This window comes from Chelonoidis abingdonii, chromosome 10 (assembly GCF_003597395.2).
Source record: "Chelonoidis abingdonii isolate Lonesome George chromosome 10, CheloAbing_2.0, whole genome shotgun sequence".
Taxonomy (NCBI): Eukaryota; Metazoa; Chordata; order Testudines; family Testudinidae; genus Chelonoidis; species Chelonoidis abingdonii.
The window spans coordinates 20,708,877-20,728,000 of NC_133778.1; the positions used below are offsets into that span (position 1 = coordinate 20,708,877).

The window sequence follows — 19,124 nt, forward strand, 5'->3', positions numbered from 1 at the left end:
TCAATAGAGTATTACGGGGTGGGAGATGTTACCCAAAGCCATGTTCCAGTTATCCAGGACCTCATCAAAAAGAATCTTTGTGCATATCATTTTAGTGCAGGATCCCCGAACTTTTTTGCTGATGCTGACCTCTCTCACTTGGTTTTCCCTGCCCCCAGGAGCTGGGGTTGGGAGAGGGGCCAGAGCCACGGTGGAGTGCCAGGGCAGGGCCCCACTTGGAGCCAGAGCAGCAGCTGTGGCTGCAGTCGGGGCCAGGAGCAGAGCCGGGGCAGATCGAGGCTGTGTGGCACTCCCTCCCCGCTCCGCGAGAGGGCTGGCCTGGGCCCCGCCACAACCTCCCAATGTTCTTCCATGCCCCACAGTTTGGGACCACTGTGTCAGATAGTCTCTTGACATAAGTAAACCAGGAACAGAGAGGTGGAAGAGTCCCCCTGAGAACAGTAGCACTTAAGGGCCCAATGAAATTGCCCTCTTCCATGACATTTTTTTCTTCTTCTAGGACCTACCTTTCAGAGTGGAGAAATACATTGTATAAAATTCCAAAGCTGTTTAAGGTTTTTCTTAATTTTAATGTTAATGAGCCCCATTCTAATAAGAGTGAGCACCAACACTCTAATCAGCTCTCTGAACTATTCTGTGGTGCTAGAAGAGAAACTCACACTCTCCTGAACCCATTGCTAGCATCTACATTAGGAATTTGTTATTGTTTACTGCTAGAATCCCTTGAATGGAGTTTTCCCTCAGCAAATAGCAAGAAATTTCACCAGAAGTTTTATTTCATGACATATGATTGAATTACAAGGTGCAACTGTCAAAAACTATGACATAAAATAAGCCATATTAAATGTATACTTACCAAACAAGACATGGAACTGCTTTAGTTCAGGGAAAGGTCATGCACACCCATTTATCCTAAAAATAAAATATTACAGTAATATCACTGAAAAAAGGAAGTATTTAGTCACACAACGCACAGTCAACCTGGGGTACTCTTTGCCAGAGGATGTTGTGAAGACCAAGACTATAACAGGGTTCAAAAAAAAACTAGATAAGTTCATGAAGGATAGGTCCATCAATGGCTATTAGAAGCGTTCCTATCCTGTTTGCCAGATGCTGGGAATGGGCAACAGGGGATGGCTCACTTGAGGATTACCTGTTCTGTTCATTCCCTCTGGGGCATCTGGCATTGGGCACTGTCAGAAGACAGGATACTGGACTAAATAGACCATTGGTCTGACGGAGCATAGTTGTTCTTATGTCAACCCATGACCCAATATTGCAACAAAATCCTAATATCTACATGTCAGTCTTTCCTCTTAGTCACAAACTACGGGAAGTCCAACATTTTACAGAAGTGTCACCAAAGCATCCTCCTCTGCTAGTAATTCTGTCAGTAAGTACATAATGGTGAAAGCTTATAGTATGAATGCAAGTGACTTGCTTACTCTCACCGAAGTTTCTGGACACTAGTCTTAAACAGTTTATAATGGCACTGGTCAGACATACTCATTTGTATCATATAGGCAACCTTTTCTTATAAGCAGTTCCCCCCTTCTAACTCATGTATTTGGAGTCATTCTTTGAACAGGTAGATTGATTATCTACAAATTAACTACAAGAACAGAGGCTGAAATAGAAGGAATGGATTCATGGATCATTGACAGTGTGTAGGGAAGAAAACCACATTGTTATTCCAGTAGAAAGCAGCACAGCTGTGCTAATCAAGTTCCAGCTATGGACAGCGGACTTTGCACTCAAGAAAAGCAAGCAAAACTGCATTTCAGAAGTTAACGGAGAGGACAAAACTGCTGTTAGACCCAGTTAGAAAAAAAGGCATCCCAGGCAGGTATACAATCACTTCACTGTACTCCTACTTCAGGTTAAATGACATCATAATTTAAAAGGAAATTTAGCATTCACCACCAACTCTCATGCCCAGAAAAAAAATTAGGCTATTGGAGTTCTTTGAAAAATCTGAAAACATGAAAAGAGAGAAGTACAATTATACCACCTCCAGCTGAAACCTATTCAAGTTGATGAATTGCACAGTGGGACTAGTAGAATGACTTTAGCAAATGTTATTTTTCTACCTTTCTGTTATTCTTAGCCAAGTTGCTGACTATTGGCCTACTAGAATATGTAGTTCCATTTTGATGTGTAATAATTGGGTACAGAGAAACAGCATGTCATGGGTAGTATAAAGATGCTCATTCTGTAGTGTGTAACACCCCATTGAATAGTGAGAGCTGTTGATTATCTATTACTGTATGTTTCTCTAAACTAAAGCTCACTGTTATAATTATTGTGTTGTCCCTGATACTTACTTGACATGGATTTGTAAACCTGTTAAAATGTCCTAAACAAATATTTTTTTTAAAAATCAGGTGGAGATTGCTTGAAAGATCATAATCTAATTACTAGTTACCAGCTCATTTCCCCCCGCCCCCAAATTATTACTAACCACCAAACATTGGCTCTTGAATTTACATCATAAGATCAGATCCAAGGAGAGATTTTCAAAAAGGCATCAAAGAAATAATCGTGAGTATCCTTGAAACACATGAGGATTTTTTGGTAAATCCTCTAATTTTTCCAGAAACACTTACAGTGAGATGCCACTATTTTATCATCTACATGGTAATTATTTCTACAGATTCCTCTTGGCCAAGTTGAAATTAATAAAGAACATTTGGAATCATGCATGATGGAGTGCATCTTTGACATATCCCCATTCTCACTACTGTGATCCTAATTTTGTTCCCTACTCCAAGCTCAAGAGCTGCTCCTCCTCCCGCCCGTTTTTTTTAGGATGGATCATCTGCTGTAGTTTGTTTGTCTTCCTTTGACCAACCCTTTGCTCTAAGAGAGATTTATACATTTTCTCCTTGACCTTAAGAACAAATTAATGGCCCTACGAAGTCAGACCAATGGTCCTTCTAGCCCAGTATCCAGTGCCAAATGCTTCAGAGGGAATGAACAGAACAGGGCAATTATGAAATGATCCATCCCCATGTCATCCAATCCCAGCTTCTGGCAGTCAGAAGTTTAGGGACACCCAGAACATGGGGTTGCATCCCTGACCATCTTGGCTAATAGCCATTGATGGCATAGGAGCCGGCTTCCTATGGGCCCAGGGGTGCTCAACCAGTGGCGTAGCCAGGTGGAATGAACAGGGGGAGCGATCACCAAAAAAGGTGCCACCCGCTGCGGCGCTTTTACTCACGGGGTGGTGCTCCAGGTCTTCAGCAGTGGGTTCTTCAGTTCCACCGAACACACCCGGAGCGAGTGAAGGACCCACCGCTGAAGTGCTGCCGAAGACCCGGAGCACCGTCTGGTGAGTAAAAATTAAAAAGACGCCAAGAAATTGAACAGGCGCCACTTGTGCTCAGTGTGAGAGCGGCCGCTGCCCGACTCCCCCGCTAACTACACTACACTACTGTGCTCAACCCCTCCCACTCTGCCCAAGGCCCTGCCCCCACCCCATCCCTTCCCGCCTCCACTGCATGCACTGCCCCACCCCTTCTCCCAAGGCCCCTCTCCTTCCCACCCAGTTCTGCTCCCTCCCCTGAGCTTGCCCTGTCCTTGCTCCTCCCTCTCCTGGCACCTCCTGTATGCCATGAAACAGCTGATCGCAGTATGCAGGAGGTGCTGGGAAGGAGAGGGAGGAGTTGATCAGTGGGGGAGCTGACGGGCAGGAGTGCAAGGGGAGGGAGCAGAGCTGCCTGCCAGTAGGTGCTAAGCACCTGCTAACTTTTTTATGTGGGTGCTCTAGCTCTGGAGCATCCACAGAGTCAGTCCCTTGATTGATAGACCTATCCTCCATGAACTTATCTAATTCTTTTTTGAACCCAGTTATACTTTTGGCCTTCGCAACATCCCCCAGCAACAAGTTCCACTGATCAACTGTGTATTGTGTGAAGAAGTACCTCCTTGTTTGCTGTAAACCTGCTGCCTCTTAATTTCATTGGCTGACCCCAGGTTCTTTTGTTATATGAAGGGGTAAATAACACTTCCCTATTCACTTTCACCACACCATTCATGATCTTTAGACCTCTCTCATATCCCCTTTGTTGTCTCTTTTCCAAGCTGAACAGTCCTCGTCTTTTTAATCTCTCTTCACATGGAAGCTGTTCCATACCTTTAATCATTTTTGTTGTTCTTCTCTATACTTTTTTCAATTCTAATATATCTTTTCTGAGATGGGGCAACCAGAACTGCACACCATATTCAAAGTGTGGGTGTACTATAGATTTATTTAGTGGTATTATGATATTTTCTGTCTTATCTATCCCTTCCCTATTGGTTCCTGACATTGTGTTAATTTTTTTTGACTGCTGCTGCACACTAAGCAGATGTTTTCAGAGAACTATACAGTGACTCCAAAATTTCTTTTCTGAGGGGTAATAGCTAGTTTAGACCCATCATTTGTACATCTAGTTGAGATTGTTTTCCAATATGCATTACTTTGCAGTTATCAACACTGAATTTCTTCTGCCATTTTGTTGTCTAATCATCCAGTTTTGTGAGATCCTTTGTAACTCTTCGCAGTTTGTTTTGTTCTCCTTGGTTGTCAGGCTTGAAATAAAATAATATTACCGACATGATTGTGTTTTAATCGTATGCAGGAATAACCCTTAGCAAAGCAACCCACCATTAGTAAAAGTGTTGAAGAAACACAAAATATATCAGCTAACTACTCAGTTCTCAGGGTCTTTGTTTTTATTATATATCATATTTAATTTGGTCAAATTTTAAGGTACTTATTTGGCCCCCATTACCATAGTATCTGAGCATCTCATTATCTTTAATATGTTCATCCTCAACATCCTCGTGGAGGTAGCTAAGTACTATTATCCCATTTTATAAATGAGGAATGGAGGTAGGGAGAGAAACTAAGTGACTTACCCAAGGTCACACAAGAAATCTGTGGCAGAGCAGGGAGTTGAATCCACATCTCCCAAATCCCAGACCAGCATACTAACCCCTGGATCATCTTTCCTCTCCTAGTTGGGAAAAATATATGCTATTCTGTTCTATCAGAAATAAACTCTGTAGTTTGCAACATGAAACCACAATAGGAGAATGAATTTGTGAAATATAGTCATTAGGACCTACCTTAATTGTTTAAGTTTATTAACAGAGACACAATAAAAGTACAAAGTTAACATGTCTACCTATAATCCAAGTTTGCCAAGTAGGTAAAGCTATGTAAGGAATATCTTCCTATTAATTCTTTTTGCACTTTTATAATTATCAGCATTTTCCTCTGTTCAGGAATACTTTGTGGATCATGTCACTATAGTCTATATTTCCAAGCAAGAGTAGTAGATGCTTCCTAAAAGGAGGGGGGGGGGCAGCACTGGCACCCAAACAGTGGCATAGCCCTCCCACTTTTAAAAGTGATGGGGCCCTGGCTCCTCCATTCCAGCACCCCCTTTCCAAATCTCTCTCTCTCTTTGTTTTGCTATCTAGCCTTTGTTGTTTTAAACCTGTGGATTGTACAGGAGGGTAAGCAAATGGATTAACACACTTCTCCCAGGTTTCACATGTAAAGGGAGTGATTAAGTGAAATCTCCATCTAAGAGGATGCCTTTGGGAAACCCAGTACCTGTACAGGCTCTGAATGTGCACAGCCTATTGTAACCCATTATTACCAACAACAGTGGGCTATAGCTCATTGATTATTTTGACATTTAGGATGATATCAATAGTCCTCAGTTATACTAGTTTGAGGGGGTTTGTTTTGTTTTTTAAATAAGAACCAAACCTCTGTGATGTGACGTATCAGAGCTCATGTAAGAGGTCTACTCCCATGAAGCATCTTAAAGGAGGATCATCTTCCAGTTGCCATTGCTAAACCCCATTTATCAGTTTCCTCAGCAACAGTATCATTGACAGAGGGCTGTACTTAGTGATTCACATTAATATTTCTTTTCAAAGCACACTGGGCCAAGTTTATACCCAATGAAACTCCACTGACTTGAATAAAAATTACACTGAATTAGAGATGCACTTTCTGGCAGGGCAACCTAAACTGAAATTCAGTGAGAGGATATAATTAGAGACTATAGCATACTCCCAAATTTTAAAACATAAGCCAGTTTTATTTTTGCTACTGCATCTTAATTCCAAACTTTAAAGCAGTAGTGATACTGAGTGTAGGATGATTTTATAGGCAACAGTGAGGAGGGAAACCCAAAACGTTCCTTTGGCCAAGCAAGCCAGGGTATTTCAAACTGATTGCTGCTTTGTTTCTGTTATCTTTGTCTATTTAAATTCACTTGGCAAGATATTTTGACATAAGATGATTAATGAGAAATGCAAAATTGTTTTGTTGTCTACCCCCACCCTTCTACCTGGGTACGTCTGTTCCTTGCTAGAAGGGAAAGCATTGCTCTTTCTGTTTATGTCACAAACTTCTGGCCTTCCTCTAGGCAAACTCCTGAAGTTACCACGTACAGACTGAGTGTACACAAGTGCCTGCAATGCATAGTTAAGTATAATAAAAAATAGACATAGGATTTTACTCAGCACAGTTTAAGGACTCCAGATGTGAACAACAATAAATAAATAAACAAACATTTAGAATTCCATGAATTTATTACTTCAAGAAACTTTATTAAATTTAGCCTGGCCAAATGGTGGGACAATTTGTGAAAGACAGCACTGCTAACATGCTTACACAAACCCCTCCAAACCCAAACAGCCAGGAAGTTTTGTATAAGCACATATGATAGACTCTCATTTTCTCTTGAACTCAGCTAATTAAACTGTGACCGATGTAGCTGAAGTCTGGAAGAAGGATTGCCTTAACCATGAAACCCTGCGTGGGAAATCTGAGTTTTAGTGTTCTGTCACAGATTTCCGCTGGGAGTTTAGGCAAGTCACCTGGGCCTGATTCTCAAAGATGCTGACCCACCACGCACAACTCCAGCTCATGTTGTGGGTCCTTGGCACCTCTGAAAAGTAGGCCCCTAATCTCTGACTATACGCTGGGAGAGGTGGCAGCGCTTGTGTAACCCACACAACTCCTGGGTGTGGTGCTCTGTCCCATCTAGTGGTACCAAGACCACTTAGAGAGAGATTAATTATAGAAGATTAGGGTTGGAAGAGACCTCAGGAGATCATCTAGTCCAACCCCCTGCTCAAAGTAGGACTAATCCCAACTAAATCATCCCAGCCAGGGCTTTGTCAAGCCCAGCCTTAAAAACCTCTAAGGATGGAGATTCCACCACCTCCCTAGATAACCCATTCCAGTGCTTCACTACCTTGCTAGTGAAATGGATATTAGGAAAAACTAACCTAGACCTCCCCCACTGCAGTTTGAGACCATTGCTTCTTGTTCTGTCATCTGCCTCCACTGAGAACAGCCTCGCTCCATCTTCTCTGGAACCCCGTTTCAGGTAGTTGAAGGTTGCTATCAAATCCCCCCTCACTCCTCTCTTCTGCAGACTAAATAAACCCAGTTCCTTCAGCCTCTCCTCATAAGTCATGTGCCCCAGACCCCTAATCATTTTCATTGCCCTCCACTGGACTCTTTTCAATTTGTCCATATCCTTTCTGTAGTGGGGGGCCCAAAACTGGACAGTACTCCAGATGTGGTGTCACCAGTGCTGAATAAAGAGAAATAATCACTTCTCTCAATCTGCTACCAGTGCTCCTACTAATACAGCCCAATATGCAATTAGCCTTCTTGGCAACAAGGGCACACTGTTGACTTATATCCAGCTTCTCCCACTGTAATCCCCAGGTCCTTTTCTGCAGAACTGCTGCTTAGCCAGTCGGTCCCCAGCCTGTAGCAGTGCATGGGATTCTTCCATCCTAAGTGCAGGACTCTGCACTTGTCCTTGTTGAACCTCATCAGATTTCTTTTGGCCCAATCCTCCAATTTGTCTAGGTCACTCTGGACCCTATCCCTACCCTCCAGTGTATCTACCTCTCCCCCAGCTTAGTGTCATCTGCAAACTTGCTGAGGGTGCAATCCATCCATCATCCAGATCATTAATGAAGATGTGAACAAAACCAGCCCCAGGACCGACCCCTGGGCACTCTGCTTGATACTGGCTGCCAACTAGACATTGAGCCATTGATCACTACCCATTGAGCCCGACAATCTAGCCAGCTTTCTATCCACCTTATAGTCCATTCATCCAATCCATACTTTTTAACTTGCTGGCAAGAATACTGTGGGAGACTGTATCAAAAGCTTTGCTAAAGTCAAGGTATATCACATCCACCACTTTTCCCCATATCCACAGAGCCAGTTATCTCATCATAGAAGGCAATCAGGTTGGTCAGGCATGACTTGCCCTTGGTGAATCCATGTTGACTGTTCCTGATCACCTTCCTCTCCTCCAAGTGCTTCAAAATGGATTCCTTGAGGACCTGCTCCATGATTTTTCCAGGGACTGAGGTGAGGCTGACTGTCTGTAGTTCCCTGGATCTCTTCTTCCCTTTTTTAAAGATGGCACTATATTTGCCTTTTTCCAATCATCCAGGACCTCCCCCGATCACCATGAGTTTTCAAAGATAATGGCCAATGCTCTGCAATCACATCAGCCAACTCCTCAGCACCCTCAGATGCATTAGATCTGGACCCATGGACTTGTGCATGTCCAGCTTTTCTAAATAGTCCTTAACCTGTTCTTTCACCACTGAGGGCTGCTCACCTCCTCCCCATACTGTGCTGCCCAGTGCAGCAGTCTGGGAGCTGACCTTGTCTGTGAAGACTGAGGCAAAAAAAGCATTGAGTACTTCAGCTTTTTCCACATGTCAGGAAGGAATTTTCCTCCAGGGCAGATTGGCAGGGGCCCTGGAGGTTTTTCGACTTCCTAGGCAGCGTGGGGCATGGGTCACTTGCTGGAGGAGTCTGTGCAGCTTGAGGTCTTCAAACCACAATTTTGAGGACTTCAATAACTCAGTCATGGGTTAGGGGTTGTTATAAAAGTGGATGGGTAGGATTCTGTGGCCTGCTTTGTGCAGGAGGTCAGACTAGATGATCATATTGGTCCCTTCTGACCTACGAGTCTATGAGTCTATAAGCTGGTCATCTGCCATATTTGCTATTCTTTCTGCACATCGGGATGGTTTGTTCCTGCACCATCAATATGGCTTCTTTAAAATACAGCCAGCTCTCCTAGACTCCTTTCCCCCTCATATTAGCCTCCCAGGGGATCCTGCCCATCAATTCCCTGAGGGAGTCAGTCTGCTTTTCTGAAGTCCAGGGTCTGTATTCTGCTGCTCTCTTATTTTCCTTTTGTAAGGATCTTGATCTTGACCATCCAGTGCTTCCCAACCTTGATCAAGCTGCTGCCCAGGTTGCCACCCTGTTCTACTTCCCCTACCAATTCTTCCCTGTTTGTGAGCAGCAGGTCAAGAGGAGAATGGCACCTAGTTGGTTCCTCCAGCACTTTCACCAGGAAGTTGACCCCAACTCTCTCCAAAAACTTCCTGGATTGTCTGTGCACTGCTGTATTGCTCTCCCAGCAGATGTCAAGGTGATTGACGTCCCCCATGAGAACCTGGGCCTGTGATCTGGAAACTTCTGTTAGTTGTCCGAAGAAAGCCTCATCAACCTCATTCCCCTGGTCTGGCTGTCTATAGCAGATGCCCACCATGACATCACCCCTCTTGCTCTCGCCTCTAAACTTAACCCAAAGACTCTCAACAGGCTTTTCTCCAGTTTCATACTGGAGCTTTGAGTAATCATGCTGCTCCCTTACATGCAGTGCAACTCCTCCACCTGTCCTTCCTGAGCAGTTTATACCCATCCATGACAGTGCCACAGTCATGTGTATTACCCCACCAAGTCTCTGTTATTCCAATCACTTGACTGTTCCTTGACTGTGCCAGAACTTCAATTCTTTCTGCTTATTTCCCAGGCTTCTTGCGTTTGTGTATAAGCTCCTAAGATTGCCCTACTTTCTCAGTATCAATCAGGAGACCTCCGCTGTGGCACCCTCCTCCTTGCATTTCCTTCCGGTATCCCAATTCCCCACTTACCTCCGGGGTCAAGTCACCATCCCTTGGTGAACCTAGTTTAAAGCCCTACTTACTAGGCACTGCCCGCTAACCACTCCCCCCGTCCTCGCAACAGACCTGGCACTGCCCCACCCTATCTGGCCACTCCCACACACCAGCGGACCCAGCACTGCCTGTCCCGCTACTCCCCCACCCACCTACCCAGTGGACCTGGCACAGCCCGTCCCACTACTCCCCCCCAACCCCATTAGGGCAACCAGATCACACCAGTAAAATATAAGGACACATTGAGGTGCTGTCAGCCCTGCCAACAGTCCAACTCCACTCCTCCCAGACTCCGCCCCACTCTGCCCCAGGTCCCACATCCTCCCCACTTGGCCCCCCCTGCCACCATGCCCTTCCTCATCCCCTGGCCCGAGGCTGGTTTGTTGTATCCCTCTGCAGTTCCCCACCCACCACTTGCCTCCTCCCACCCCCCTACTGGCCGGCCACTCACCTCCGTGCCTATCACTGGCTCGCCACTTGCCCTATGGTGCTGACTTCCCTTCTGGCTGGTAGGTGCTCATCCCCTCTGCCCACCTCTCGCCCCTATACTGCCCTTGCCCCACCCCCATTCCACTCCTTTCCCCCTAAGTCCCTACCCCCTGCCTTGCCTTTTCTGCACCTCCTCCCCTGAGCACTGCATCCCTGCTCCTCCCTCCCAGAAAGGCTATGGCCACCAAACAGCTGTTAGGCAGCAGAAGCTCAGGGAGAGGAGCATGGACACAGTGCACTTGGGGGCGAGGGGGGAGCTTGGCTGTCCCAGAGCACCCACGGAGTCAGTGCCTCCCTCTCACTCACCTCCTTACCTGAATATCAGGACAATTGGGGTCCTGATCATACACTCATCGGGACAAAGGGTTAAATATCGGGACAGTCTCGATTTTATCAGGACAGCTGGTCGCTCCCACCCCCCTCGCGGACCCAGCACCACCCACTCCCTCACCCACTAGAGCATAGTCGATGCTGGCCTCAGGACCGCCACAGCCAGGCCCCGCCCGGAGTACAGCTCCCTACTGCCCCTTCTCACCGCGCCCCCGTAACTCCCTCCTCCTCTCACCTCAGCGCGGCCGGGGCCGCGGAGGGGGCCCACCAGCCCCTCCCCCGCTGCCAGCGTAACGGCCTCGTGGCCCGGGCCAGCACGGAGCCACAACCCCTCTGCTCCCTCCGCTCGGCGACAGCCTCAAACTTTGAGCCCCGCCCCAGCCGAGTCCAGCGCTGAGCGGCGGCTCCCGGGCGAGACTACGAGCCCCATGCAGCCACGCGGCCTCAAGCGCGCGCTGGGAGTCGTAGTCTCCATCGCGAGCCTCGCCCGTTGCATGCCGGGATTTGTAGGCCCCGGGTTGGCCGTTCGGTCGCTATGTTATGACGCAAAGGAGCGGTCATCACCTTCTTTCTTTCTCTCTGGTGGCCCGCGGGTCGCGACCTCTGCTCCCGGAGAGCGGCCGAGGCTGTTGTCTGGCTAGCGGAGGCGGCCGGAAGCGCCGGCAAGGAGCGAACCCCGCCCCGGAGGGGGTAAGAGCGGCCCGGGCTGGTCATCGCTCCCCATGATCCCCCCGTTCACCGTGATCCCTGCCCCGGTCCTTCAGCCCCCTCCATCTCGCCCGCCCGCCCGCCCTCTGGCCAACGGTCTCCTGACCCCGCCCTTCACCCCCCGGTCCTTCAGCCCCCTCCTGCGCTCAGTTCTTCAGCTCTCCCCGTCTCCTCTATCTCGCCCCCTCGTCCTTCCCCCCTTCATTCTCCCCCCCCCCCCCCCCCCCCCCCGTCCCCTCAATCCCCCTGCTGCCCCCAGTCAGCTCCACCCAGCTTCTGGTCACCTCCACCTGTAACCCAGTCATGTCCCTCTCCCTGGTCTTTCAAACCCACCCCCCTTTCACCCCAACCCCCAGTCATCTCCACTCCCCATCCAGTCACGTTCCTCCTCCTGGTCCCCTTTTATCCACAATCACGTCCTTGTTAACTGAAAACAATGGGCCTGTTTCTTTTCTGAGTGACACCCATGAAATGAATCCTCAGTTGTGTGACTGGGATAAATCCCTGCAGGCTCAAGGATGAGTGTTCTCCAGCCCTGCTATGGAAGTATGATTGCTGGGACAGATATGGTACAGGGAGCAATGAGATTCCCTTCCCATTTGTGGAGGAGGGAGGAAGAGTTGTACTAAATTGAAAGAAGCATTTCATAAACCTGTTCTCTTAATGGTCTCAAGTAGGGCTTCCAAGAGGTGTGTGTGTGTATGGGAAGGAGTAGTTACTCCTAGAGTTTTTTAACACCTTTTCCTTTCCTCTGTTGATGATTCAAAATGCAGATTGCTAACGTATTAACAGATAAGTATGGCTAAGGTGCATTAATTAGTAATTATTTATTATTTTCTGAATAATAACTAATGCCAGGTTTTAGAGCAGCAGCCGTGTTAGTCTGTATCCGCAAAAAGAACAGGAGTACTTGTGGCACCTTAGAGACTAACAAATTTATTTGAGCATAACCTTTCATGGGCTACAGCCCACTTCATTGGATGCATAAAATGGAACATATAGTGAGGAGATATATATACACATACAGAGAACATGAAAAGGTGGGAGGCTAATATGTGTAATGGCTCATGGTTTACATTATACTTTGGCCAAACCGGGTAGTCTCTACACAAAAGAATAAATGGATACAAATCTGACATCAGGAAACATAACATTCAAAAACCAGTAGAACACTTCAACCTCTCTGGCTACTCAGTAACAGACTTAAAGGTGGCAATTTTGCAACAGAAAAGCTTCAGAAACAGACTACAATGAGAAACTGCTGAACTTGAATTAATATGCAAATTAGACACCATCAACTTAGGCCTTAATAGAGACTGGTAATGGCTGAGCCATTACACGCATTAAATCTATTTCCTCATGTTAAGTATTCTCAGACCTCTTGTCAAACTGTCTGTAATGGGCTATCTTGATTATCACTACAAAAGTTTTTTCTCTTAATTAATTAGCCTCTTAAAGTTGGTAGGACAACTCCCACCTTTTCATGTTCTCTGTATGTGTATAAGGTGCCACAAGTACTCCTGTTCTTAATGCAGTAATGTGGCCTCTTATTGTGGCTATACTGTCAAAGCTGATTCAGTTTACAGATTCTTGGTAGATTTTTCTCAATAGAATGTTTTATTCTTGGCACTTGCTGAAAGAAATTAATTAGGTCAGGTTTGCTTTATTTTACACTTTGTTTCAGAGGGAATACAACTGAGTAGCCTAGAGCATGAGACTGAATTTTGTTTTTGCTTCTGTTGTTGATTTGCTACATGGGTTGGGGAAAATTATTGCTTACCCTCTGATGCAGTGTCTACTCTATTGCCATCCTTTTGTGGGGGAAAATTGTCCACTACCATTGGTGTAATTACAACGTTGTGTTTTATATGTAGGCAAGGTACCTACATTTTTATCACCATATCCTATAATCCTGCTCAGGATAGTACTAGATCAGGAGTCAGCAACCTATGGGTTTCCACCGCCGGCTCCTGCCAGCCGCAGTCCCACTGCCGGTCCCACTCAGTGCCCGCTGCTGGCCTGGGTGAAGGAACTCCAGGCTGACAGCAGGCTGAGACCTCAGCTGGCAGGAGCCAGCAGCCAAAACCCCAGAGTGGGGGCGTGCTGACACCCTCACCACACCGCCGCTCTGGGGTTCCCGCTGCTGGCCCCTTGCCAGCCAGGGTCCCGCCACCGGTTCCACTCACCTTGCTTCTGGTTGGAGTTCCAGTGAAGGCCCCCTGCCAGACAGGGTGCAGGCCTCCGGCCCTGCTCTGCTCTAGCAGCCACCAGCTCCACTCACCTCAGCTGCTGATCTGGGGTTCCAGCCGTTGACCTCCTGCCAGCCAGTTAACAACTGATCACTCAGAAGCCTGTGTACAGCTTAAAGTATCCAAATACCTGCCAGACATTGGAAAACTCAGCAAGGAAAAACAAGATGCATCAATTTAGCATCACACTAAATTGATAAGATCTTTATTTTAATTTAATTTTAAATAAAGCTTCTGAAACATTTTGAAAACCTTGTTTACTTTACATATAATGGTAGTTTGGTTATATAATATATAGACTTATAGAGAGACCTTTTAAAAAACATTAAAATGTATTACTGGCACGCGAAGCCTTAAATTAGAGTGTATAAATGAAAACTCAGCACACCACTTCTGAAAGGTTGCTGACCCTGTACTAGATAACGCAGTGTAAAAATGCAAGTGTCCTATCTACACTAAGGCTCCCACTGTTGCTACTGCTTCTTGGGAGATTCCCTAGAAAAGTGTAATGTGGGTCAAGGCTTTAAATTATGTTAGGCCAGTGGGAAGCAATGAAAACAGCTTCAAGTATGCTTCAGAGCGCCTTTTGTTTAGATTATCAACAAGTTCGGTTATCACTGAGATAATTACCCAGTTTTGGAGGAGGGATAAGTCAGTGGTTTGAGCATTGGCCAGCTAAACCCAAGGTTGTGAGTTCAGTCCTTGAGGGGGCCACTTAGGGATCTGGGGCAAAAATCAGTACTTGGTCCTGCTAGTGAAGGCAGGGGGCTGGACTCAATGACCTTTCAAGGTCCCTTCCAGTTCTAGGGGATAGGTATATCTCCAATTATTTTTTTTTTTTATTTTATGTATTCAGAATATCACCAGGTTGAATCATCTCTGGATTTCGTGGTCTGCTACTATCAATTTTTTAAGTTCTCAGCCATTTTTGGCTTTTTTACAGGCAACTTTACAAATTGCACCCATGCAGCAGCTTGAACATTCAGCTATTAGTTATTACAAGCATTTCAGCCTCTGAAGTATGAGCTTTGTTTTAATAAAAGAAAATTCTATAGGAACCCATGGAAGTATTCTCTGCCATCATATATAATATGTATATTAAGAATGCTCAAATTCTTGTAATACTTTCAGTCAAATGCTATGCTTCGTTGTAAATTTTAGTGGTAGCTGCAAACATGCCAGATGGCATGACTTTAAGCTCCTAATCAAGAGTTCATTCATGCATTCAGAGTACCTTTCAATCATATTATGATTAGAGATTACATATTTACTGATGGAAAATAAAGCTGTTTTAAATTCTGTTGTGGCTCTGCTCGTGTGCAGATCTGGTGCAAAAGAGATTCAGACTTCACCAAGTTTTGCAACAGTCTTCTTCACTGCAAAGTTGTATTATGGCATTAACAGCGATACCGTAAGAATTTCTATTAGAAACCCTGTTTTTCATGAATTACCTAGTCTGTTTCAAATGATTCTTTGTTAAAATTACACTTTGAATGCAACTTTTAATCTTTTCTTGAAATCAGGCCTCAATTATATGGAGTCAAATACACATTGTTCTTTTGTCTTGATTTCGGAAGTATTTTTGACCAATTCTGACAAGAGGATTTTTCATAGAACACCTGTGCGTTACTGAGTGACTCATGGGACTTTGGATGGAAAAAAAACACCCTTTGAAAATACCTTGAATTTGATTACCTTCAGAAATGCTGCAAAACCATTTGTGGGGTAAAGTTAAGGGTATGTTACTGGCTATACATTAGGGTTGAATGACTTGTTTGGATTTTTTCCCACTTTTATCCTAGGTACCACAGTAATGCAAATAATAATTTATCTCAGCCAGTAGATTATTGTTTATATTTATTTATCTAAGGCTGCTGGCTGGCAGAGTTAACTTACTTGTATATTGTAAATGTGTTGTAAATGTGATTATTGTTGTGATGCTTTTATATGAGCATAATTTATTTAAAGCTGAATCTAAAAAAAAATTTGTATTTGAAGTAGCTGCTCTTGTTGCAGTATTCTCTAAAGAGGTATTTTAAATATATCCAGCTCATAGGCATGTTGTCAATATTGGTCAATGATCGTAACCCATTTTGAAAGCCTCAGATGAAAGGTGCTATATAAAGAACAACTTTTATTTTATTTATGGTTTCACATCTACAGATCCTGTTCTAGAAACAAAATTCTTAAACTTTTGTTTCTACATAAAGCCCTCAACTTTCTGTGCTTTGGGTTAAATTGAACCATTTAACTCTTTATTGAGGATCATTACCACTGGCTCTACATAGAATGAACCAGATTATACAATTCAAGGATAATTGATTTTTTTTTTTTTCTTCCAGTCCTGTTGCTACCAGTAGCTGATGTCACCCAGTTACAAATGCAATCCTGTTAATACTATTCATATAACAACATTACAAAAGAAACAGAAACTGTTTATTGGAAAATATACTCTGTGTTTTAGGGGAGTTGTGTGGAGTGAGCAGTAAACCTAGTGGCTAGTCGTGTTACTGTTTTTTCTGAAATACATCATTTAACATCATTTGTAATTAGCTTGTCTCCTCCCTCCTCCTCCCTTCTTTTTATACACACTTCAATAGGGTCTTGTCTCTTGGATTTCTTTGTTTCCTTGAATAGACATATAGAGAGTGACATGTGAGTAGTCCACTTATATTGGTCACAGATCAAATTAATTTGTTCTTTTAATTTATGGCAGGGGTGGTAGGGCGTTGAATAGATGCCTGTTCATATAAATTGTTGAAGTAAATATGAAATAATCTATCTCCCGTTGCTTGATGTATTGATTCCCCTGTATGAGGTGATGCTGCCATAATATTTTTATATCTGCGTTGCCTAGTTTATCTAATCTCTGTTAGGTATTTCTAAGGCCTTGGCTTTATATAACTAAAGTTCTTATGCAGCACAACTTTTCGTGACAGTAATTTGCTTTTTCCGTAAGAGAAGAGCTCTGGGGGAGGAATAGCCTTTCTGCTGTGTCCTGTCCCTGGAGGAAGCCTAGGAATATGTGATTCACCGACAAGTATTGTTCATTTCCACAGAGATTATTATAGAATTGACAGCAAAACCTTTCTATTACTTAAAATAGTGGCTATACTCATTTTGAGGCTGGCGATTCAATAATAGTGAGCAAGGTTATTATTTATTGGAGCCTTTTAATAGTGCTAAATTTGTTTTAAAATACAGTAGTGCAGAATTTGTTTATTTTTGAGTGTTGAACTAAAATTCTCAAACTACTTAAAAATATCACATTGTAGAATTTCTGAAGACCTACAAATACAGTGATTGAAAATCTATAGAGATGTATTAAACAAATAAATATATATTATATATATTATATATATATATGTATATATATATATATATATATATATATATTAAAAAACATAATGGCATCAGATGAAAGTAACTTAGCTACTGTTTCTGAGTTGAAGGGAAAAAAAGTTACTTGCTTTGTTTGTAATCTTGATGTCATGCACTGTTTTAGGTATATTAAGAAATCAATCTCTTGACTGATAAGTATTTCCAGATTGTGTTTTACTAGCTATCTGTCAGTGACCCTAAATGCTCAACAAAACTGAATACAACATGCTCATTTTAAGTGTTGCAGTGAAACAAACTTGTACAGTAAGACTCTTAATATTGTAAGAATATTTTATCCTAAAGATCTTTATGTAAAAACAGCAATATAAAATATTGATGAAAACTGTTGATAATAATACAACACATTTGGGTTACTATTTTGGGAAATCCAATCTCTTGCTTGTGTCCTCCAAGAATAAAAGGAAACAGCTGCTTATATTGTTCCATGATTCCCCACTAATCATTGCTAAAATATTTATTTTCTGACACGAATTCACTCAGAGAACTCAGTCCATTTCTAAGAAATGACATACCCTGTTTGTAGTAAAAGGACATGAAGACACCACTTGCTGACTTTCCCTGGAGCCACTCAGACATGTACCTAAGGGCCTTTTGTTTCCCAAAGAGTCAGGAATTTAGAACGGAGACATCAGAATTTCATTGCAGGCTCTCCCTGCTTTGCTCCCTAACCTAAGTATTGGTTTCATGAAATTTTCTTGTACTCTGAAATAAAGGTCCAGGCCTCACTGGATGCTTTTGGTAAAAGTAGAAGGAAAAGAAAACCCACATTGCCAAAATGGTGATGTATTTGTTATTAATGTTATGTACGTGCAGAAAAGATTTGGGAACTAATAATCATGACATGGTTACTTTGCAGAAGTTGTTGTAGATGGATTTAAAATAAGAACTGTTTGTTTTGCCATGGTTTTGTACAGAAACTCTGCTTTCTCCTGTTTTAAATACTGTTATTCAGTTACCTCAGCATATTCCTTTTTTCAGCGTGTTTCTCCTGTATTTTTGCTGTACTGTCATTGTAGTGTGTGAAGAGCATCAAATTCTTTGATTTAAATATCTGAAATGTGTCTTTGCTTTAAGTAAAAATTCTTAGATAAAAGTTAGCTAATTTAATTTGCCTAGAATCTACCAATTTAATTTACTAAATCTGTTTTGTAATTAAAACTTTCAAGCTGTCATGAGTGTCATGCTCTCTGGAGTGGCTCATGACTGTGAGAGTCTACTTGAGGGCAGACTTTCAAAAACAGGGTGGACACCCCAAACTGGTGATCTGTTCTATAATTAGTTTCCACCAAGTCAGTAACAAATGAGAACTCCTAGATCAGTGGTTCTCAAACTAGGGCCGCCGCTTGTTCAGGGAAAGCCCTTGGCAAGCCAGGCCGGTTTGTTTACCTGCCGCGTCTGCAGGTTCGGCCAATCATGGCTCCCACTGGCCGTGGTTCGCTGCTCCAGGCCAGTGGGGGCTGCGGGAAGGGTGACCAGCACATCCCTTGGCCTGCGCCACTTCCCGCAGCCCCCACTGTCCTAGATCACTATATAAGCATCAGGGGGTAGCCGTGTTAGTCTGTCTCCACAAAAACAAAGAGTCGGGTGGCACCTTAAAGACTAACAGATTTATCTGGGCATAAGCTTTCGTGGGTAAAAACCATCTGAAGAAGTGGGTTTTTACTCATGAAAGCTTATGTCCAAATAAATCTGTTAGTCTTTAAGGTGCCACCGGACTCCTTGTTGTTCTTGTAGATCACTATAACAGTCTTAACATGGAGGTCCAGAGAGTTCCCTTAGACTTTCCAGCCTATCTTGCCAACCAGACAAACTGGACTTCATGATAAATGCTCACATAAACCAAAAATCACCCCACATTCAGGTTGCTTCTAATCTCAAGACACCAGTCACTTACCCCAGATCAATTGATGCCCTAGATTT

The 19,124-nt window shown here is 43.8% G+C and overlaps 2 protein-coding genes across 9 annotated transcripts in view; one reads left to right on the forward strand and one right to left on the reverse strand.

Annotated features, from left to right (window-relative positions):
• Positions 1-11,264, reverse strand: part of STRADB (STE20 related adaptor beta) — a 30,135-nt gene extending 18,871 nt beyond the window's left edge. For 2 of the 6 annotated variants that reach the window (XM_032799463.2, XM_032799459.2), the window contains exons 1-3: positions 11,081-11,182; positions 4,906-5,003; positions 857-912 (exon numbers count right to left, since the gene is read on the reverse strand). In XM_032799463.2, coding sequence (XP_032655354.1) covers positions 857-868 — 12 coding nt within the window. In that variant the 5' untranslated portion in view covers positions 869-912; positions 4,906-5,003; positions 11,081-11,182. Of the gene's footprint in view, positions 1-856; positions 913-4,464; positions 4,576-4,905; positions 5,004-10,829; positions 10,991-11,080 lie in introns of those variants that run through there. The other 4 variants (XM_075070003.1, XM_032799460.2, XM_032799461.2 and 1 more) reach the window with 4 other exon arrangements.
• Positions 11,265-11,375: 111 nt separating this feature from the next.
• TRAK2 (trafficking kinesin protein 2) overlaps positions 11,376-19,124 on the forward strand; it is a 70,574-nt gene continuing 62,825 nt past the window's right edge. For all 3 annotated transcript variants that reach the window (XM_032799431.2, XM_032799432.2, XM_032799434.2), the window contains exon 1: positions 11,376-11,535. The gene's annotated coding sequence lies outside the window, so the exon portion shown is untranslated. The remainder of the gene's footprint in view (positions 11,536-19,124) is intronic.